This window comes from Anoplolepis gracilipes, unplaced genomic scaffold, assembly GCF_047496725.1.
Source record: "Anoplolepis gracilipes unplaced genomic scaffold, ASM4749672v1 Contig19, whole genome shotgun sequence".
Taxonomy (NCBI): domain Eukaryota; kingdom Metazoa; phylum Arthropoda; class Insecta; order Hymenoptera; family Formicidae; genus Anoplolepis; species Anoplolepis gracilipes.
The window spans coordinates 871,365-895,000 of NW_027328667.1; the positions used below are offsets into that span (position 1 = coordinate 871,365).

General features: G+C 30.1%; 1 protein-coding gene across 23 annotated transcripts in view; it reads left to right on the forward strand.

The window, feature by feature from the left end:
• The window catches only part of Phcl-1 (pH-sensitive chloride channel 1), a 235,531-nt gene that overhangs the window by 175,012 nt on the left and 36,883 nt on the right, over positions 1-23,636 (forward strand). For 16 of the 23 annotated variants that reach the window (XM_072910072.1, XM_072910075.1, XM_072910076.1 and 13 more), the window contains one exon: positions 7,503-7,553. The exons of the other annotated variants lie outside the window; for them this stretch is intronic. In XM_072910072.1, the coding sequence (XP_072766173.1) occupies positions 7,503-7,553 (51 nt within the window). The remainder of the gene's footprint in view (positions 1-7,502; positions 7,554-23,636) is intronic. 23 annotated transcript variants of the gene reach the window in all.

Below are 23,636 nucleotides of genomic sequence, written 5' to 3' on the forward strand. Positions count from 1 at the left end.
TTCAAATTGAAGAAAACTATTTCTGAAATCGAATATATTGAAATTCCCATGCAGAAAACTGGTTCAGGTATATGTTTTCTATAAAGAGAAAGTCGACATTTACTAAATATGTCATTGACAATTATAGTTTATTGAAATAAACAAGCAAAAGCATTTGCTTTGTCTTTATTACGTATCAATTTTTTTATTTTTTATTTTTCTTAGAAATATCCCATACAGCACAGAAAGCCCAAAAGACATCTTAAAGATATCTAAAAGACAATCAAATGTCTTTAAGTTATCTTTAAATAATCTTTTAGAGACATGTGCGTCTGGGATGTTACAACTAGCACATTTTAAGTGTGTGGTTAACGTAGACATTCTTGAATAATAAAAAAATAATTTACAGAAATAAATGATTCAATAAGTTCGATAATTTAAGAGAACGTTATAAAAAAATCTTGTATAAATATGAGATTTATAATAAGGAATGAAGAAGTACACAACTAATGAGTCCTACGTTCAAAATTGTTTTTTTAAAGTTTTGTTAGAATAAAAAGAAATTAATATTTAACAGCAAAATAGTTAGTAAAACGGTCAGTAAATCGCATGAGAAAGAGACGTGTCCGATTTTTAATGCGTTGAGTATAGATGTATATTTTCTTTTAATAAAGGAGAGACGCAGAAAGAAACAACAGAATTCAGCAGCAGGGTGATCAAATCGTTGGCAGAGAGAGCTCAATTTACTCGGCATCGCTGGAGCCGTCTACGCAGCGCTGTGCGGCACGGTACAGTGCGGCGTTGCGTTCATGAATTTTAATTTTTTTAACCATGTTGCACCACTCTGATCTATTTGGCAAAAATATATGTAAAAATAGATAATTCAAAAATGTTTTTGTAAAAATATAGTAGGTGTCACTCAAAAATATTCCCTTAAAAAAATTTAAAAAGATTCAAAAATTTTTTTTACCAATATTTTTTGTCAGAAAAACTTTTTAATTTTTTAAACAATTGTTCCATTAATCTCTACAACATATATTTTTTTCATGAAAATTGGTTCAGTCGTTTTCAAGAAAAATTTCTTTTTTTATTTTTCCCCCCCTCCATAGCTTCCACAAAAATGTTATTTTGAAGTAAACGTTTGACATAATTTTATATTACATTGGTGTTAACTTATGACATCAATTTGGACCTGATACATGCGGGGGCAGATTTGCCTACCTTATCCATAACTTTTTGGTAGTAACAATTTATAATACCTTATTTTGTATATACATATATATATGTATTATACATATATACAGGGTGTCCCATAATTCGCGAACCACCCGTCAGGTAGAGTAGATTCACGAGCGTTGGCTCGTTAGTTATGAGACACCCTGTATATATACAGGGTGTCCGATAATAATCGCCTCACCGCTCATATACAGGTAGAGCAGATCAAACTGAGTAGGAAAGTCCTCTACCATTTTTTGATTTTCGAAATAATTATCGAGAAATTAATTAAAAAAGATCGGCGAATCCGCGCGAGTAAAGCGCGCGCGGCGAGAAGACCGTCCCATCGCTACGCGGTTACTAGGCGCCGCTACTCATACGCATCCATGTCCAGTCGTAGACCGCTCCTCCTATCATTCAATGAGCGCCTAGTAACCGCGTAGCAGTAAGATGGGCCTTCTCGCCGCGCGCTTGTACTCGTCTTATATCATTTTGCGATTTTCGTAATAATAATTAAAATATTAATTAAAAACTCTTAACAAACAATATTATACATATCTACAAGATGTCCGGTAATAATCGCCTCTAGGGCAAATAGAGCAGGTCAAACTAAACATAAAAGTCCTGTATCATTTTGCAATTAGCGCAATAATTATTGAACTATTAATTAAAAACGCTCAGTATACCATGAGCGTTTTTAATTAATAGTTCAATAATTATTGCGCTAATTGCAAAATGATACAGGACTTTTATGTTTAGTTTGACCTGCTCTATTTGCCCTAGAGGCGATTATTACCGGACATCTTGTAGATATGTATAATATTGTTTGTTAAGCGTTTTTAATTAATATTTTAATAATTATTGCGAAAATCGCAAAATGATATAAGACTTTTTTGCTCAGTTTACTGTGCCCTACCTGCTCACGAGCGTTGTTAAAGGTGTTCCGGGACACCCGGTATATATATACAGGGTGTCCTCGAATTAGCGGATCAACTCTTGTGGGTAGATAGAGCGTGTTAAACTGAAAAGAAAAGTCTTATATCATTTTGCTAAATTTGCAATAATTAATGAGATATAAATTAATAAAGATCGGCCAATTTGTGCCAGTATACGCGCGCGGCGCGAAGAAACCTTCCAGTTGTTACTTGATACTAGGCGCGAGGCAAAACATATAACCGCAGCGCGCACTGTACGTGTCTCTTTCAGTACGCCCTTTGTACGTCCTTTGTACGTCTTTGTAGAGCGCTCCGCCTACTGTCTCGCCGCGCGCCTAATATCAAGTAACAAGTAGTAGGCTTCTTCGCGCCGCGCGCTTATCCTGGCACGTATTGGCCGATCTTTATTAATTTATATCTCATTAATTATTGCGAATTTAGCAAAATGATATGACTTTTGTTTTTAGTTTAACACGCTCTATCTACCCACGAGAGTTGATCCGCCAATTCGGGGACACCCTGTATATACATATATATATATATATATATATATATATATATATATAATACATAAATCATTTTTTTAATAATTAATTTAATATTTGGAGAATGAGTTTGAAGAAACCGTTTAATTAAAATTAAACAATTTGTACTGAAATTTTCATGCTTTTAATTTCACGATTAATTGCCTAACATAAATACGACTGTGGTATGGATATAGTTTGTAAATATAAAATATTGTATATCAAAATGTTTTAAATCAGTTCTGATAATTTCATGCATGACAAGTAATTAGATAATACGGAGAAATTTTGTGGAGAAATTATTAATTATCCTACTAATTTATATGGATAATAGGATTATTAATTGTCATTGTTGAGACCACAAACACAGATTTCCCGCGTTCGCACAAATGAACAAATTTAAAACAATATTCTACACTCTAAGTGATCTCTCTAAGTTACGATCTTGTCATACAATGATAAATATCGTATTGATAGTATCTTGTGTAGTATACTAATAAGATCTCCGACACACTTTTTTAATAGAAGCACATTGAAACTTTGTTCTATGAAGTCTTACATCAAGTTTAACTTACTTAAAAAAAATCACTTCGCGAACATGTTTTTAATTTCATCAAATAAGAACATTTCGTAAGAAGATTGACAAGAAAACGAGTTTTATATATCAAATGGAACAAGCATAAACATGGTAATCAGGTAAACATACGTGTATATAAAAAATTAGAAATCTCATTTATCATATGACTGGTCTCATATTGACTTGCAATCAAAAATTCTGGTAATGTGGACGCGATGAAAAACTATGGAGATTCCAAAATGTTATTTCTACAATCAAAATGCAATGACGATCGTATTAACCCTATTGCTGCGGTTAAACCGGACGCAGAGCTGAATCAACAGCTCTATTGTGAAACGCATCTAATTAATATCAGCATTATCGTTTTTCTGTTGTTTTATACTCTCTATGTAATTTACCTCTATCTCAGATTTTCAATAATATATATTTTTTTTATAAATATAGACAGATACATAAAAATATATGATAATATTATTATCTTACAAAAAAATTTTTAAAAACAAATTCCAGATCCAGTAGCATTCAATATACATAATATAAAAAAGAGAACCACTATAGTGGCGCAATATGAAAAAGAAAAATATGAATAAAAATAGTTGTTTAAATTATAATGTTTTTTTTAATTCTGTTAAATTTTTTAGGAATGAATTTTTTATACAGAATGTTTAATACTTATTGGCATATTCCTCTTTTTTTTATCGCGTTTACATCTGCACATATGAACTTGTTGGTGTGACTTTGCACAAACACAGTATGATCTTTTCTAATATATGCATTTCTCGAGATTTCTATATTTTTCAATTCAAATTTTTTTTCTAGAGAGTGTGAGTGTTATTTTCTATCAAATTTCAGCTAATGTTATTCGTAAATCATAAAACTGAATAAGAATTGTGCACAAATTGTGCCGTATTTTTATCAGCAATAATTGATCAATTTTTGAAACCACCTGATGATTGATGTTCGATGTATGTTTAGCAATATTCATTATATAACACACCAATTTTGAAGTTATCACATGAAGGTATTAACGTTTAAAAAAAAAAAAAAAAAAAACGCAGGAAAAAGAAAACACCTCGTTCGTATCTTAAATAGACAGATAAGATAGGTCTGAAATAAAAGATGTTAAAGAATTATAGGTTTCCTAATTTTACGCTAAATACGAATTTGGTCAAAAAAATTGCTTACCACATCAGATTTTTAAGATAAATGGAGTCAAATAGTCCAAAATTAACGATTTTAACTATACAGGGTGTCCGGTAATTACTGCCCCACCTCTCTAGGACAGATAGAGCAGGTCAAACTGAACATAAAAGTCCTCTACCATTTTGCGATTTGCGCAATAATTATTAAAATATTAATTAAAAACGCTCAGTGTATGAGCACGCGTCGTATATAGCGCTCAGCATATGCTGAGCGTTTTTAATTAATATTTTAATAATTACACCCTGTATATAATATCGTTCGTTAAGCGTTTTTTAATTAATAGTTTAATAATTATTGCGCAAAGCACAAAATGGTAGAGGACTTTTATGTTCAGTTTGACCTGCTCTATCTGCCCTAGAGACGTGGGGCAGTAATTACCGGATACCCTGTATACAATACATGAAGTATTACAAAGGAAGCAATTTTTTTCTTATATTTTAACAGATACCTTCATATAGTCTTATCCTTGCTCTTCAAAATTGGTTTTTATTTGCCAATGTGTAATTTTTCTCACTAAGATGTACCACTTAGAAGTTATGAATTTTTGGAAGTATACTTAGGTATAAGAATACACAAGCCACAAAAGTGAAGGTATTAAAAATTGTTTTATTAGAATTAAGGGTGGTTTCTACATAATTTTATGCACTAAATACAAATTTGGCCGTAGAAATTGTCTATCATGTCAAGTTTTTGAAATAAATAAGGTAAAAAAATGACGATTTTAGTTATATTTATGAAAGAATTACAGAAAAAGCAAATTTTTTGCTTATATTTTAACTGATAGCCTCATATAGTATTATTCTTTCTCTTCATTTTTACGGCCAGATTCGTATTCAGCGCCCAAAAGTACATAAAAAACCACCTACATAAAACATACATTTTAATACTCTTTACTTCGCTGATCTATATAATCTAACATACAGCAAATTTGAGTATTATTGCCATAAAAGCGCGGTTTTTCTTCGACAGTATTTATTATTTTTGAAAAAGTTGCGATATGCATGCTTCTATCATTTGATTCCACTTTTTTTGTTTCTATCAATTCTTAAATTTTTCTTATTTTTCACTTCCAATTATTCTCACTTTCACGTTCAATTTTTTTATTTTAATAGTTTTACTCACAATTTCTCTTTTATGTCATTAGCTTTATTAATTTCTCGTTTGTTTTTATGATTTTTTTTATATTTAAATATTGTAACAGAATATATTTTCTTTATGTAGGTGTCTAAAATATTTATATCTCATAATTAAATTATACGCGCTTCTTATATTAAAACAAATTATTTTATGAAAATTTAAAATAAACTTCGCACAACAATTAGAGGAACACCTAAATTTTCTTGTAAAATAGGCAAAATTCAATCAACTGTAACTTCGTTAAAAATGAACGAAATTCAAATTTAAAAAAAGCGTTTTAAATGCTGAAATCTCTACTTTTGAAAGCTTACTGTTATTTTTATGTTTTTGTGAGTTTGACAATTTTTACATGCACAAAACTACGAGCTGGACCAAATGCGAATTTTTTTTCTTACTTTGTCGGCCTGTCACGTCTCTAAAAAAATTCTGCGACACTCTAACCTTTCTACCATGAAAACTTGAAGTTTTCCCTACAAAATCGTTTTTAAAAATTTGTCTACGATTGTTTCTTACTGAGTTACCTTCGATTAAATGAAAAGTGAGCACCTTGACTTTGATTGGTCATAACTCTGTTAAAAATCATTATACCGCAATGAGCAAAAAGATTCTTAAAGCTGAAACTTTGATCTATTAAATAGAATAATAGTCAGATTTTTTAAATAAACATTTAAATATGCTATTAATGGATAAAAATAATGTAAACATTATCTATTCTTCCATATTTCCTTTTAACCCAGAAAATAATTGCATGAAGCAACAATAAAAATTCTTTACACTTTTTTATACTTTTAAGTATATTGAATTTAACAAAAAATCGCCGAATATCTATGAGAATTTTTCATGGTGGCCACTATGTTTTTATCGAGCAAAATGTGCAAGAACTTATAAAATTACTTAATTTCAGTTAGAAAATATAGAAAATAAAATCAATTAATGTCAAAAAATTGGTTTCTAGTACATCGATACTACATTGACTTTTACTAATTGTAAGTGTCAGCAAGAAAAAAATAAACATTTAAAAACTTTTTTCTCCACCGAAATTTAAAAATTTGTAAAAATTTGAAAATTATCAGCGAAAATGTAGAAGTCTACCGACCATCACACAAACGCATGTTGCACAGTAAGATGATTTTGTAGGGAAAACTTCAAGCTTTTACGGTAGAACTGTCACAGAATTTCTTTAAAAACGTGACAGGCTGACAAAGTGAGAAAAAAATTTCGCTTTTGAGCTCGTAGTTTTCTGCGTGTAAAAATTATCAAAGTTACAGAAACATGAAAATAACGGTAAGCTTTCAAAAGCAGAGATTTCAACATTTAAAATGTTTTTCTTAAATTTAAATTTCGTCCATTTTTAACGAAGTTGCAGTTGATTGAATTTTACCTATTGTTCAAAAAATATTAGGTGTTCCTCTAATTGTTGTGAGGAGTTTATGTTCAATTTATATGTACAAAACGTACTACATTTATTAAATAAATGGCAATACGATGTGAATTGATATATGACGTGATTAATATTTAAACACTATATTCGGTCAAGAAGACTTCAAATAAAAAAATAACAGTTCCATTGTTTAAGTATCTAACAACTTAAATATCACATTAGGAAACATTTCGTTATCGCTCAGAAAATTTAATAAAAATAAAAATCAACATATAATTAAATAATAATAATAAAAAGAATATTAATCGGACTGTTTCTTATTTTCTTTTGTCTTTTTTTCTCTCTGTCTCTTTCTCACTCACTCTCTCTCTCTCTCTCTCTCTCTCTCTCTCTCTCTCTCTCTCTCTTTCTTTCTTTCTCTCTCCCTTTCTCTCTTTCTTTCTCTTTCTCTTTCTGTCTGTACGTTTCTGTTATAAACACAATTAGTAAGAATTTGGTTGGTGGAAATATTGGTGAGTAAGTCTCTTTGTTTGGTGTCTGTGATGTTGCAGCGGCTCCCAGCGGTACTCAGCAGGATAGGAATTATATTGGCCAGCCCTTTGGTAAGATTTCCTATTGCATTAGGACGCGGTTCATTAGTTTGCGCGTTTTTCCCGTGAAATGCGAATTGCAAAATGTTTGCAATTCTGATTTATCAGGATTTTCTGAAAAAATACAAAATGTTGTAATTTAAAAGAGAAATGCATTATATTATGATGTGTATATCATTTCATGTAACAGTATCAAAGAAAGATTAATTTAGAAAAGAAAAATAGAAGAAATAAAGCAATGAACGTGCAAAATCATTATCGCGTCCTAAACATACAGACGCAACACATATACACACGATAAATATAGATTTGTTCTCGTTATCATTTCAGTTCTATCGTACCGGTATATTTTATATATTTCTGTTATTGTATTTCTGTATCTGACTGGCAATATGATGAAAACAACGAAACGACGTGTTTCATAACAAGAACTTTACAATATTAGAAATATTTATTTTGATATATAGAAAATTAGGTATTTGTTTTTTTCATATTTATGGGAAGGTTTACATAATGAGATTTCTACTTGTTTTTGTGTGGTAATTATGTGTGATTAAGAGAGGAGCACAGTTAGTTAACACACATTTTCCAATGAAAGGAGTGTATGTAATAAAAAGTGGCACCGGTTCAGACACGCTGTAACAATCACCCATCTATGCAGCGGCTGTCGTACTCTGCGTACTTTCAACATCTTTCAGTCCGAAAAATGATTGTTAATTAACATTCTTGCTGACTTGAAAAATATGGGAGCGTCCCGTTTGACCACGTCACGATTGGCTACAGCCACTTATATCGACCGATGCCTAAGGTCATCAGCAACGATTAACCAATCAGAGAGCCTCATTTTAAACTGGCCAATTGGCGACGTGGTCAATAGACTCCCATCCAAAAATATTCTCGAGACACGAGTTGCTGAATCAGGAATCGAACTCGAAACTTTTTGCTTTTCGGGCAACTACTCTTACTATCTAAGCTACCCAATATTAGATCTCTTGCCTAATGCCATTTTACACAGTAATAAATAGAATTTCAGAAAAAGTGAATAGTCCGGCGTCTAACAGTAAGGCCGGTGAATCTTGCAAAGTTAGTTAATCGCGACTATGCAGCAGTCACACTGCCAGTTCGGAGAAATCTGTAGCTGGATGCTAAGTTAGGGCTACATCTCACAAGATCCTATAAGAAAATAATTATAAAACCAGTACACACACACGCACACACACACACACTCACACATAATAATATAAAAGGAAATTATACATGCACTTACACAAAAACAGTTATTAAAAACAATACAGAGATTACATTTACACACATGAATACAACAAAAACATTACAATAATGTTCGACAAACAGACAGTTATTAATAATACGAAGGAAATGCTCAATGATAATTCTAAATATATACATATATATACATATATATATATAAATAAAGTTTAAATAACCGATAATAATTACTAAATAGCAATCTTAGACTGGTATATACTGGTACTGACTTGAACTTGACAGTTTATATATGTTGAACAAAGCTTCAAACAATTAAAAACTTGAATTTTAGAACATTGCAAATCACAGTTTTAGAATTGTACTCTAGATCAGTAATTATCCATCACAAAATAGACGAAAAATATGAATTTAATTAGAATACATATAAATTTTAGAGAAAGAACCACGTTACACAAAAAAATTGATTTCAAAAATGATTTTTGTTATAAAAAAACAAAAGTTCAAACTTAATTTATAAAGAAACAAAAAATTTCTTAATTCTTGCTATTTTTCTACTATACTTTATAATATTTTATTTAATCTTTTGACGTTGTGTTTTGAATTTGCGTTTTATTATTGCTCAACAATCGCAATGTTGTAAAATTTAATATTATAGACGGTAAGATCTTCACTTACAACTTATTAACGTGTTTGCTTTTTATATAATTTGCTTTAATTTTCTGCATTTATTCTTACAAATTTTTAGATTTTTATCATACTTTTATCATCTTCAAACAATTAAAAACTTGAATTTTAGAACATTGCAAATCACAGTTTTAGAATTGTATTCTAGATCAGTAATTATCCATCATAAAATAGACGAAAAATATGAATTTAATTAGAATACATATAAATTTTAAAGAAAGAACCACGTTACACAAAAGATTGATTTCAAAAATGATTTTTGTTATAAAAAAACAAAAGTTCAAACTTAATTTATAAAGAAACAAAAAATTTCTCTATCACATATAATTATAAGTACAATTGACTATCACCTGTTACTGCAAATTTTTGGAAAAATATTGTAATGGATTATTTGAACTCTAATTTCTTGATTTTTCAAAAGATGTTTCTCTACTACGTCAATTTTCTGTTTGACTTTGTCTTTTTATATTACTAAAGAGGGTTCACAAACATTATTATTGAAATGTTAACCATATGGTATTTTATATATAAAATTTTAAAATTTATAAGATAATTATTTAAATAATTTCAAATACGTCACACATTCACACGTCAAAAATAATGTCATTCATATCAGACATTTGAATAATTTTCAATTATACGTAACAACATATTTATGTCATATAATCTCAAAAATTTAATTAATCTATTAAAATTACTTTCAAAACATAAAAAAAACAAAAATTCTAATTTGTGCAAATAAGTTAGCTGCCAGATATTATATACAGGGTAGAGCATTTATATTGAGACACCTAAATATCTAAAAAATAAAGCAAGATAAAAAGAAATGTTTTAGACAAAAGTTGTTCGGTTCTAAGGGGGTCATAAGATGGTGTCAGTAGTTTGACCTTGAAGAGTCACTTTAAGGTCACGTGAAGGTCATTTTGAATTTCTTAAATGGAACACCCTATATATTTCTGCATATTCTTGTAGCTTATCTTGAGAGCTTTCCAAAACACTATAATTAAATGTTTTTCCATTGCGTACTTTTCGAGTTATAAGGCTTCAAAGTTATAATATTTTGATATAAAATACAAGATATCTCGTAAAATATTTATTTTTCGATTATCTTACCGTAATATTTTTATCGACAGACTAATGAGACGAATCAATTGGTGTAAAGAAAACACATAGTTATCTTTAAGAAAAAATCTGAATTTACAATTAGCAGTTACACATTTTTACTTTAACATAATTATGTGTTTTAATTATGCCAATTAATTTGTCTCATTATTCTGAATAATGAATAAAAGTATTAGGGTAAGATAAGCGAAAAATAAATATTTTACGAGATATCTTGTATTTTTTGTCAAAATATTGCAACTTTGAAGCCTTATAACTCGAAAAATATTTAATGTAAAAACATATTATAGTGTTTCGGAAAGCTCTTGAGATAAGCTACAAGAATATATAATAATATATAGAGTGTTCCATTGAAAAATTAAACATGACGTTCATGTGACCTTCAAATAACTCTTCAAGATCAAACCTATGGTTCCCTCTTATGTCCCCTTCGAAACCATACAATCTTTGTCTGAAACATTTTTGTCTTAAATTTATGGATTTTGAGATATTACAGTACATAGATTAAAATGGCCCACCCTGTATATGAACAAAATACAAATAACAGTTATATTAAATTTATATATTTGTTTAAAATTTATAATAATATTTTACCTGCAATGCTTTCTTCAATACTTGTGATAATTGTTTCCTTACAAACCACTTTGTTTCCTAACAGCAACATCGACTGCAAACAATAAATCATTATTAAGTATGTCCGCATAATAAAATACTGTGTTATAAAATCGTGTATTAATCTAGCTCTACATAAATTCAAAAAATAATTGGGAAAAAGATAGGCATCAAGAACTGAATGACAATTGTTATGTATGGGGAAAAGAAGGATAATAAAAATAAGTAATTAAAGTTGAAAATAAAATAATAAGAATTAAAAATTACAATTAATAAAAATAGAAAGTATATTCGTGTTCCATAGATATAGGCTAACAATATTGAAATTAAAAAACATATATATATAAAATGATACGAATAATAAAAATTAAAAATAAAAGTATGTGTAGAAGTGACTGTAAGGACTGTGACGCATCCTACGTCGGACAAACTAGTAGGAAATTAAATACTAGAGTGAACGAACACAAGAAATATATAAATAAAATACAGCGAACAAGTCAGTTATCACAGAACACAGATTAAATGAAAATCATGAGTTTAAATGGGATGAAGTCAGAATATTAGGTAGGGAAGCATACTATAACAAAAGATTAATTTCTGAAATGTTACATATTAAACGACAAAAAACCGGCCTAAATTTATAAAAAGACACGGAATATTCACCAAATATATATAATGAAGTAATAAACAAGCTTCCGATGATTTGAGTGTCATGCATGGAAACAAATACATTGAAACAGTTATTTCAGTCACTTGTGATCTTGCCTTAGTGGACAGCAGTTAATGTTAAAAAAGTTTTTTCGAGGAGCTCTGTTAGCGGCATACATTGGTGTAAGGATGTCCCACAAAGCATTGTAAGTTATTGCATTCGGTGAATTGACCGCCTTATACATATACACTGACTACAGAAGCATTAATCGCAATAATCTACTTTACATACGAGTTTAAACAAAATTAAAAAATCTTTTTATACATATCAAACTATGACTTATTAAACTATTATAATCTATTTTTATATCAAGACTTCTACACATACTTTAATTTTCCACATGACAATTTACTGATTTGACATCACTTTTTACTCATACCATAATGATTTAAGTTTAACCTTCACAACAAGAAAAGATTTTTTAATTTCAAATTACAATTTATCAATTCTTTTGATTTTACAATGTTTGAGTTTTTTTTCGTAATTTTTAATTCTTTGACATTGAGATTTTAACTCGTATGTGGAATGCCTTGATTGAAGCTTACATTGCTCACGTGACTTTTACAGACAATCACTTGATCCAATCTCAGCTTCGAACCTCTTAACTCGTAAGTTACATTTGGTCCATTTTTGCTCTAAAGGAAACATGAATTCATCATTGTTTGTAATAAAATATTGTCGCTCACTAATGCTCTCCGAAAGATTCCAAGATTGATTATACATCGAGAATTCAATGTTAAGATTCGACCTCAACTTTATAATGATATTGCGAAGATTTTCAGAGATTCACATCTTTTATTTATATTCATATCAAATTTGCGCTGAGGACGACTCAAAAAAGGAGTCGAAACGTCCGCACATACATAGTGTTGAACATATATTTGTAACCACGTCACATATTTTAATGTTTAAGTTATAATTGTTTTTAATTTTTATTATTCGTATCATTTTATATATATTGTATATATATATGTTTTTTAATTTCAATATTGTTAGCCTATATCTATGGAACACGAATATACTTTCTATTTTTATTAATTTTAATTTTTAATTCTTATTATTTTATTTTCAACTTTAATTACTTATTTTTATTATCCTTCTTTTTCCATACATAACAATTGTCAGCTCTTGATGCCTACTGTGTTATAATACAAAGCTTCATAATTTTTACTTTATCTATTGTGGCTCTTCCATTGGTGGAGATTTTCTCTTCATTTTTGGATACAATAAACTACTTCACTAACAAGTCTCTTGACCACCTCATAGGGCCCTTCCCAAGAACATTGTAATTTCGGAACTTTTCTTTTAACACGCTGTGGATTATAAAATCAAAATTTGTAAAGAAACTGAAAAAGTTATAAGATTTTATACAAAAGAAAATAATATTGCTTCAAACAAATATAACATTAACTATATTACAGGTACTGTGTTGTCCTATTTACATGTGGACAATATATTTATTGAATTAATAACACACTCGAATGATCAATCAATGTTAAATTGTCATAGAATACAATTAGTAAAAAGTATAATTTTAAAATATGTATAAATAATAATATGTTAAAACACGATTTTTTTTATATTGCAAAAAATATAACACATTCATCTGATTTAAGTTGTAGACATTTTTATAATAATTTTATTTAAAGGACAATAATTTTTATACATACGTTATTATTTTTTATATATGTTATTATATTTATTACATATTATTTGTATGTTGCTCATTTTAATGTTATTATATATTATTTGTATATTGTTAATTTTAATGTTATTATATATTATTTGTATGTTAATTTTAATATAGATATGTTAATATAGGTGTTAATTTCATGTTCAATATGTCCAACAGTTTTATTTAAAGCTAAATAAATAATTTATAAAACATATATATTATTTCTCATTTTTATCAACTATTATCTCAAATTAGCTAAAAAATATAATTGAATACCAAAAGATGACAGCACTAACGTCGCCAATCAAGATGGCAATCCCTCCCCACAAGAGCTTCACTCCCCTTACCATTTTGCTCCGTCCTTCAAGTCCGTGGTTTTTATCTTTTCTCAAAAAACAGAGAAAGCACAAAAAGACGTTTTTATCATATAAAAAATAAAAACCTTTTATATATATTATGTAAGCAGAATTTATTGTACTACCCATATTATACACGCGCACGCACGTACACACAAAGAGTTAGAAAAAACACAAACTTTATATAGAACAATTAGAAATATTCTACATGAGTTTGTAACTTTCTGCAAAAAGTATAGTTTTTAAGACTAAATAAAAAGTAATCTTTGTCTTACGTGGAAAGTTAAAAAAATCTATATAAAATTGTGTAATTATAGATTTCATTTTCCACCGAAAACATCGGGTAATGTAAGGTGAACTTTGCATGGAAAATTACAGTATACATATAACTACTCTTTGCAAATTAATTTTTTTATTAAGACAACTATGTGTTTTCTTTACACAAATTGATTCTGTTATTATTATTATTAGTTATTGTTATATTGTTTAGAATCTCTTCAGCACGAATCTTTTTGTTAATAACTTTATAACCCTATATATGATGACCCCTAGATCTGTAGTACCCAGAAGATTTTTCATTTCATTAATTTATAATTTCGGAAATTGTTGAAATCTTCTAATCGCGACTCTTTAAAAAAAGTCTGTACAGAGAAAGATTTTTAACATTGTTATGGAATCATATGCTATATTATTGTATTAAAAGTGGCATAAGGCGTGAGATCTGAATAACTCAGTGGTAAGAGCAGTTGCCCGGAAAGCGAAAGACTTGAATTCGATTCCTGATTGAATCACTCGCACTTTATATATTTTTTTAGTTCGCTAACATTAATTTTTTTCAGGATTATTAGTTGGATTGGAAGATGTATAAGTGTCTTACACGGATAAACCTCAGTATGTCTGCTGCTGCAGATAAATAATTGATATATATAATAATAAGTGTATTTAGGCTTATTTCACCTCCCCCCACTACTCACACCGCTGTTTATTATTTGGAGTAATACGTGAGATGCGAAATGATTGAATTCGGGAATCAAGCCCAAGTCTTTCACTTTCCGGGCATTATAAATACATATATATATACAGGGTGTCCCAGACCTACCAAATCACCTGTTAATGATGGATTCCTGAGGTCATTTGGAGACGAAAATCCTAATACCAAAATGTCGAGGCTACAATAGTTTTCAAATGGTAAGAGTTTAAAGTTGACCAATTAGCATGACAAAACTTCGCGCGCTCAGGCACGTCGCATATTAAAACTGCCACCGCACTAAATTTAATTATCGACATTGAAATATTGATAAATTATGTATTTAATTTATTGTTAAATTATTGTTGTGTAGTAATTTATTGTTATTAAAATAATTTTATAAATTTATCCCCTTCATGTGCGGTTAATAAATTTCATTAGAATATCTCCGCAATGACAGAAAATCTTCGTAATTCCGCGCACAACATCGAGATTGAATTTAATTGGGTGGTTACGAGGATTTTCTGTCATTGCAGAGATATTCTAATACCGAAATTTATTAACCGCACATGAAGGAGATAAATTTATAAAATTATTTTAATAACAATAAATTACTACATAACAATACTTAACAATAAATTAAATACATAATTTATCAATATTTCAATGTTGATAATTAAATTTAGTACGGTGGCACTTTTAATATGCGACGTGTCTGAGCGCGCGAAGTTTTGTCATGCTAATTGGTCAACTTTAAACTCTTACCATTTGAAAACTCTTGTAGCTTCGATATTTTGGTATTAGGATTTTCGTCTCCAAATGACCTCAGGAATCCATCATTAACAGGTGATTCGGTAGGTCTAGGACACCCTGTATATGTATATATATATATATATATATATATATATATATATATATATATATATATATACAGCGTGGCCCACGTAAAGTGTTACAAGGCAATATCTCAGAAAATATTTGTCAGATCGAAAAATTGTTCATGACAAAGTTTCATGTATTCAAGGGGTCTTTCTAACTATATAAACACTAAGTTGCTCCCGCCCCTCTTTTAAGGGGAGCGGGGGATAACTATAATTTCAAATGATACCCTCTATAAATGGTTACATATTTGGATCCTGGACAGGAAAACACAAGCAACTTTTATCTGAAACATTTTTCTGAAAAATGCTTTTATTAAAAGTTATGAACGTTTAAACTTTAAAATAGAGGGTACTCAAATTAATGAATAAAATCATAAATTAAATGAAAGACTTCATAGTTTTTCATTTTTTTTAAATTTATTAAATATTTAAACTGTTGTCCATTCTCATCTATGCATTTATTAATTCTTTCTACAAAATTTTGTCTAACTCTAAACAACATATCTGGGGTTACGTTAGCGCAAGCATCACGTATTCTTTGTTTTAAGTTTTGTATTGTCGTAGGTGGTTGAGACATAATTTTTTCTTTGACATATCTCCATAAAAAATAGTCCAAAGGTGTAAGATCAAGTGAACGAGAAACCCATTGAACAGAACCTGCTCGACCTATCCATCTATCACTAAATATTTAATTTAAAAGAGTACGTGTAGATCTGGAGAAATGAAGAGGTGCACCATCTTGTTGAAACCACATTTCTCTTCTCACATTAAGTGGTAATTCTTCCAAAAGTAGAGGAAGATGATTGCTCAATAGATCACAAGTTTCGGTATTAACAGTACCATCAAAAAAATATAGTCTAATTATAAAGTTACCAATTATTCCACACCAAACATTTAGTGTCCAACGATACTGGAAAGAAACCGTACGCATCCAATGATGATTTTCATTTGACCAATAATGCATATTATGTCTATTACAATGCCCAGAATTGGTAAAGTGCGCTTCATCAGAAAAAAGAATATTTTGCAAAAATAAAATTTGCCATGGCATTACGCATCCACTCACAAAACATTAAACGATTCGTAATCAGCTTCTGAAAGATCTTGAGTCAAAACTAAATGATACGGATAAAATTTGTGTTTTTTCAGAATCCGCTATATCGAAGATCGTGTAATTCCAAATGTGTTTGCTAATTCACGTTTATTAACTTACGTAGATTAACTTCAATTGACGCACAAATGTTGACACTATTATCATAATTAACTACTGGTTTTCTGTTTGTCTTTTAATTCCACTCAATTTACCGTGTACACGTAAACGCTTTTCTAGACGAACAAATGCCATATGTGATTTTTGAAAACCATAACGTTCAAAAAATAGTTGAGCTGCACGCCGGACATTTTTCTGACATTCTCCCAGAATTAGCAACATATCAACTTCTACGTCAAATCGAGTCATGTTTTTCAAAATTCATAGCATGAAAGTTAACATGAAACTGACTGTACACAAAATAATATTTTCGTTTTACCTATGAAGTACGTACTCTAAATCTTCTAACAAACAAAAACGACCTTGATTGTAGTCGAAAAGAATAAACATAATAAACTACACATTCATCATAAAGACGACGAAATTTACGAAAAAAAGCTTAAAACGAAGAATGGACAATTCGAACATTAAATAAATTCCAAAAAAATGGAAAACTATCAAGAAGTCTTTCATTTAATTTATGATTTTATTCATTAATTTGAGTACCCTCTATTTTAAAGTTTAAACGTTCATAATTTTTGATAAAAGCATTTTTCAGAAAAATGTTTCAGATAAAAGTTGCTTGTGTTTTCTGCAGGATCCAAATATGTAACCATTTATAGAAGGTATCATTTGAAATTATAAAGTTATCCCTTCCCCGCTTTAAAAAAGGGGTGGGAGCAACTTGGAGTTTATGTAGTTAGAAAGACCCCTTGAATACATGAAACTTTGTCATGAACAATTTTTCGATCCGACAAATATTTTCTGAAATATTGCCTTGTAACACTTTACGTGGGCCACCCTGTATATATATATATATATATATATATACAGGGTGGACCATTTTAATCCATCCAGTCGAATACCTCGAAAACCAAGCCCGGGAGAGAAAAATGTTTCAGACAAAAGTTGTATGGTTTCGAGGGGGCCATAAGATGGTACCATTGGTTTGACCTTGAAAAGTCATTTGAAGGTCACGTGAAGGTCACTTCAAGTTTTTTAAATGGAACACCTTATATATTTTTGTAGCTCATCTCGAGAGCTTTCCAAAACACTTATGACAAAGTATTTTTCATTAAGTATTTTTTGAGTTATAAGGCTTGAAAGTTGCAGTATTTTGACATAAAATACAAGATATCTCCTAAAATATTCATTTTTTTATTATCTTACTCTAAAACTTTTATGCACAGAATAATGAGACGAATCAATTGGTGTAAAGAAAACACATAATTATGTTAAAGTAAAAATGTGTTAGTTGCAAATTCAGATTTTTACTCTAACTATGTGTTATAATTATGTGTTTTAATTATACCAATTGATTCGACTCGTTATTCTGTGCATAAAAGTATTAGAATAAGATAATCAAAAAATGAATATTTTATGAAATATCTTGTATTTTATGTCAAAATACTGCAACTTTCAAGCCTTATAACTCAAAAAATATTTAATGAAAAATACTTTGTCATAAGTGTTTTAAAAAGCTCTCGAGATGAGCTACAAAAATATATAGGGTGTTCCATTTAAAAAATTTGAAGTGACCTTCAAATGACTTTTCAAGGTCAAACCAATGGTACCATCTTATGGCCCCCTCGAAACCATACAACTTTTATCTAAAACATTTTTCTCTCCCGGGCTTGGTTTTCGAGATATTCGACTGGATGGATTAAAATGGTCCACCCTGTATATATATATAGGGTGTCTCATAACTAATGAGCCAACGCTTGTGAGTGGGTAGAGTGCAGTGAACTAAACAAAAAAGTATTAAGTCATTTTCCGATTTTCGCAATAATTATTAAAATAATAATTAAAAACGCTCAGCGTATGAGCGCACCGCATATAGCGCTCAGCATACCATTAGCGTTTTTAATTAATAGTTCAATAATTATTGTGCTAATCGCAAAATGATACAAGACTTTTATGTTCAATTTGACCTGCTCTATCTGTCCTAGAGAATGGCGCGATTATTACCGGACATCTTGTAGATATGTATAATATTGTTTGCTAAGTGTTTTTAATTAATATTTTAATAATTATTGCGAAAATCGCAAAATAACCTAATTCTTTTTTGTTCAGTTCACTATACTGTATCCGTTCACGAACGTTGGCTCGTTAGTTATGAGACAACCTGTATATATATATATATATATATATATATATATATATATATATATATATATATACACATATGTATATAGTATATACATATATTATTGTATATATACTTACACATATACATGCATATCTCTTTTTGTGTAAGGCGTGCGTGCGTGTGTGTATCGGTTTTATCATTACTTTGTATTTCTCCTTAATGTTATATTTAAAAATCTTGAATCATTAATATCTTTTTTCAATTTATTATAATTAAAAATAAATATATAAAAAAAGTGTTTAATAGATAAATGTATGGCTAGAACTAATTATATTTTAACTGTAACCACACAAAACTGTTACAATGAAAACAAATAGAAATTTAATTATAAAAATATCAGAGAAACCTTTCTTTATATTCAAAAACCAAATGCTCTAATTTTGTAAATAATAAGAGTCGAACCAGCAATATACAGCGTAGTAATCAGACATCCACTAAGCTACTCTGCTTATTATCTAATTTTGTAAATATAAAATATATATTTATACATATATGTATGTATAATACACTACCGCTTAATTCCATCTTACATTTATACTACATAATTAAAAAATTCTATTTTTTTATACACAAAATACAAAGTTATAAATGTTTTATTACTTTTTACTACGAAGCTAATACAATAAGTTTGCGAAATTATCGCAAAAATATAAACAAACTGAAACAAGCAAGTATGATGTTATATTAGTCGAAAATAAAACCGTTTATTTGTTAGATACTTCTAAACATTTAAATACATATGGGCGATGAAAAGATATTATGTATATATGTAATAATATTTTCGTAGAAATCAAGCACCGAGTTAAATTAAAGTCGTTGGTTAAGTCGCAAATGCAGAATGTGAAAATTGTACTCACTTGGTGTAAATTCATGAAAATTACACCAAAAAAAATATATACTTTGAAAAATGCACTGCTATCATCGCATTAAAACAAGATTTTTAAAAAAATGTTTTTGCGATAATTTCACTTTACTTATTGTTAGACTAGGATTTTCGTGATAGAAATTAAGAAGAAATTCATAACTTTGCATTTCGCATGCAAAAAGTGAAATTAATAAAAACATAAAATGTGATAAAACTTTTGAACGCTAGTGTATGTATGTATGTATGTATGTACGTGTACTATACATATAAAAGGTAGGTTTAAAAAAGTTCAGAATGTACTATAAGACATAAATAATAATCGATCGTTCTTTCAATGCGTTTAAACAGATTTTCCTCAACCGTCATCAAAATGTTTATGCCTGCAATATTTTTATTGTCGTATCATTATATGCTTTCTCAAACATTTAATATCTTTAAAAAAAATTTTTGTAGTAAAACATAAAATTTAGTCTTTGCACGTTATTCTGTAGCTAACAATTTTTAAATGTGACGAACTAAAAAAAATGTAAGAAACAACTTGCGTTCACCTAAAATTGCACAATACACAACAAAATGTGCTCTGAAGAAAGATAAAGATTACAGCTAACATCTTAAAACTAAATATTATGCACGCAATTTTTTGTCTTTAAACATTTATTAAATTACGAGAAACTTTTAAATCTACCTAGTAAATGTGTGCACGTGCATATATGTGTATGGATACAGATATGTATGAGTTTGTGTATAACATCTGTGGGATGTGCAAGCGCGCATATAAAATATATATATTTGCACATATAATATATTTGCTCATATTAGTTTCATCATGTACAGCACACACACATACACACACACACACACACACAACATTTTTAATATATATAGAGGGTGATTCAAAATAACCGTTTATCCTTGAAATGTCGTATTTCTGAATGAATTCTGAGACAATTTTTCCTTTGGCAAAATTTTATCCGAAGATTAGTTTTCAAATTAGAAAAGAAAATAGGTAGCGAATTACGGCACGCGTAGACAGGAGCGGCGCAACTCATTATCCGACGCGGGCGATTACGCCAGGCGCTCGCTGCGATCCGTTGTTATCTACATGTGATGTGTGCGTATGTGTGTACGTGTGTATATACACACACACTCTCTCTCTCTCTCTCACACTCATTTATTCTTACCTTGTAGAAATGTTTAATTTCTTCTGATGGATAATTGTATATGACTGGAATAGACCCGCAACGAGACGTTGGTATGTACACCGTGACACACCAAATAATAAACAAATTTTTTTTCTATTAGAAATTATACCGACTTTGACGAATACACTCACGCACACAGATGAGAGAATTTTCTGTTAGAATTTACCTTGAGAAGAAAGATAAAGATTACAGCTAACATCTTAAAACTAATGGTAGACGTGGTAAACGTGAGACAATATGGTATAAAAGAAATTTTATAAAAATGTTTTTGATTAATATTTATCATGATAAAAATAATAATCTATCACAATAATAAAATATAAAATGTTTGATTAATTTTACTATGCAGTTTAGTAAATTAATCAAACATTTTATATTTTATTATGATTTTATTATTTTTAATGTGATAAATATTAATCAGAGAAATTCTCATAAAATTCTTTCCAGACTGCGGCGACGTCGACGCCGATGCGACGGGACGCGACGACAACAATCACGCGGCGCTGCCGTGATTGACGCGAGATCCGCGAGACGCTATGTCTTGCGATTAATCGAAGCATTTGCATTGTATGTGAATGCGCTAATTTAGAAAATAATGAGGTTGGGAAGGAGGGAGGGAACGAGAGAGAGAGGAAAGGAGAGAAGGAAAAAGAGGGAGGGAGAGGGAGAAAGAGTGAGGGGGAGAGGAAAAGAGAAAGGGGTTAGGGGGAGGGGAGGAAGGGGAGGTGAGAGAGAGGAAGAGGAGGGGGAGAAAAGAGGGAGGGGAGAAAAGGAGGGAGGGGAGAGGGAGAGGAGAGAGGGAGAGGGAAAAGGAGAGGGAGAGGGAGAAGGAGAGAGAGAGGGAGAAAGAGAGAGAGGGAGGGAGTGAGGGAGAGAGAGGGGTGGGGGGGAAAGGGAGAAGGGGAGAGAGGGGAGGGAAGAGAGGAGAGAGAGGAGAAGAGAGGGAGAGGGAGACGTACACACATACACACATACGCACACATCGCATGTAGATAACAACTGATCGCAGCGAGCGCCTGGCATAATCGCCCGCGTCGGATAATGAGTTGCGCCGCTCCTGCCTACGCGTGCCGTAATTCGCTACTTATTTTCTTTTATAATTTCAAAACTAAGCGTCGGATAAAATTTTGCCAAAGGAAAAATTGTCTCAGAATTCATTCAGAAATACGACATTTTAAGGATATTTTAAGGAAATGTATATATATATATATATATATATACATTTTATTTTTATTACACTTCTATTACATACATACATATATTTTGATTACAGAATTTTTGTATATAATAAAATTATATAATAAAAATAAAATGTATATATACACATAATAAAGTCCATAAATGTCTGAGCAAATATCTTGCAACTAATTGAAGTTACAAGAAAGATTTATACGAGAAATTTACACGGCTTCGAGTTTGCTACAAAATGCATGTAGAAAATGTTGATAAGTATTTACTTTAACTATTACAGCTCGGATTGTTTTCATTTTTACATATATTATAATTATATTCCTAAGTAAAACGCCACTTAAATTTTGTGGCGCTCTCGTTTGATTTCTGAGATATGTGATTTTGAACTGTTCAAATTTTAATAACACTGCATAAAACATTACATACTTTATTGATTTTATTGCTACTTCTTAAATATGTGTAGGGGAGATTGTTTTGAGTAATTCTTCGTAAAAATAAAGCGATGGACACCATTGGTTTAGAAGACATAACAAATAAAGTTTCATAATTTTCAATTCGGTAATTATTTACTGTAGGGGAGGCAGCTCCAATGACCTTGACCTTAACATATGTTGTCAAGGTCACTGTCCTGAGTAATGTTCAAAAGGCTTTAGCCGTCGCTTATTGTTTCCTAAAAAGTTATTATCAAAACAAGTTTCATAAATAGGACATAATTTTCTCATCTCATATATATTTAATAAAGCGGGTTTATTTATTTAGGTGTATTAAATCAATCGTGTGAGCGGAGTGATGCATACATGTAAAAAAAATTACTTTAAAAGACACGCCGATGACAACTTTGATATATCTTGTAAAAGGTACACTCCTAAAAAAGTAACGCATGCTTTGAATTTTGCATAGAATAATATAAATATGGGCCAGGGAATATTTTCATGACATACAAACACACACACACACACACACGGGGGGAGTGCAAGGGGGCCTAAGGCCCCCCTCCCTCACCCACCCTGTCCACCTCGCTTCGCGTGGAAAGTTGAAAACCCATGTGAACTTTGTTTTGTCTTGCAACGTATATGCGAAGCGAGGTGGACGGGGTGGGCGTGGGAGGGGAGGAGCGACACACCCCATGTGTGTGTGTGTGTGTATAGACTGTATCCTTTCGTATTATGTTGTTCACTGAGAGTATAGTCATAAAGAAGGACATTT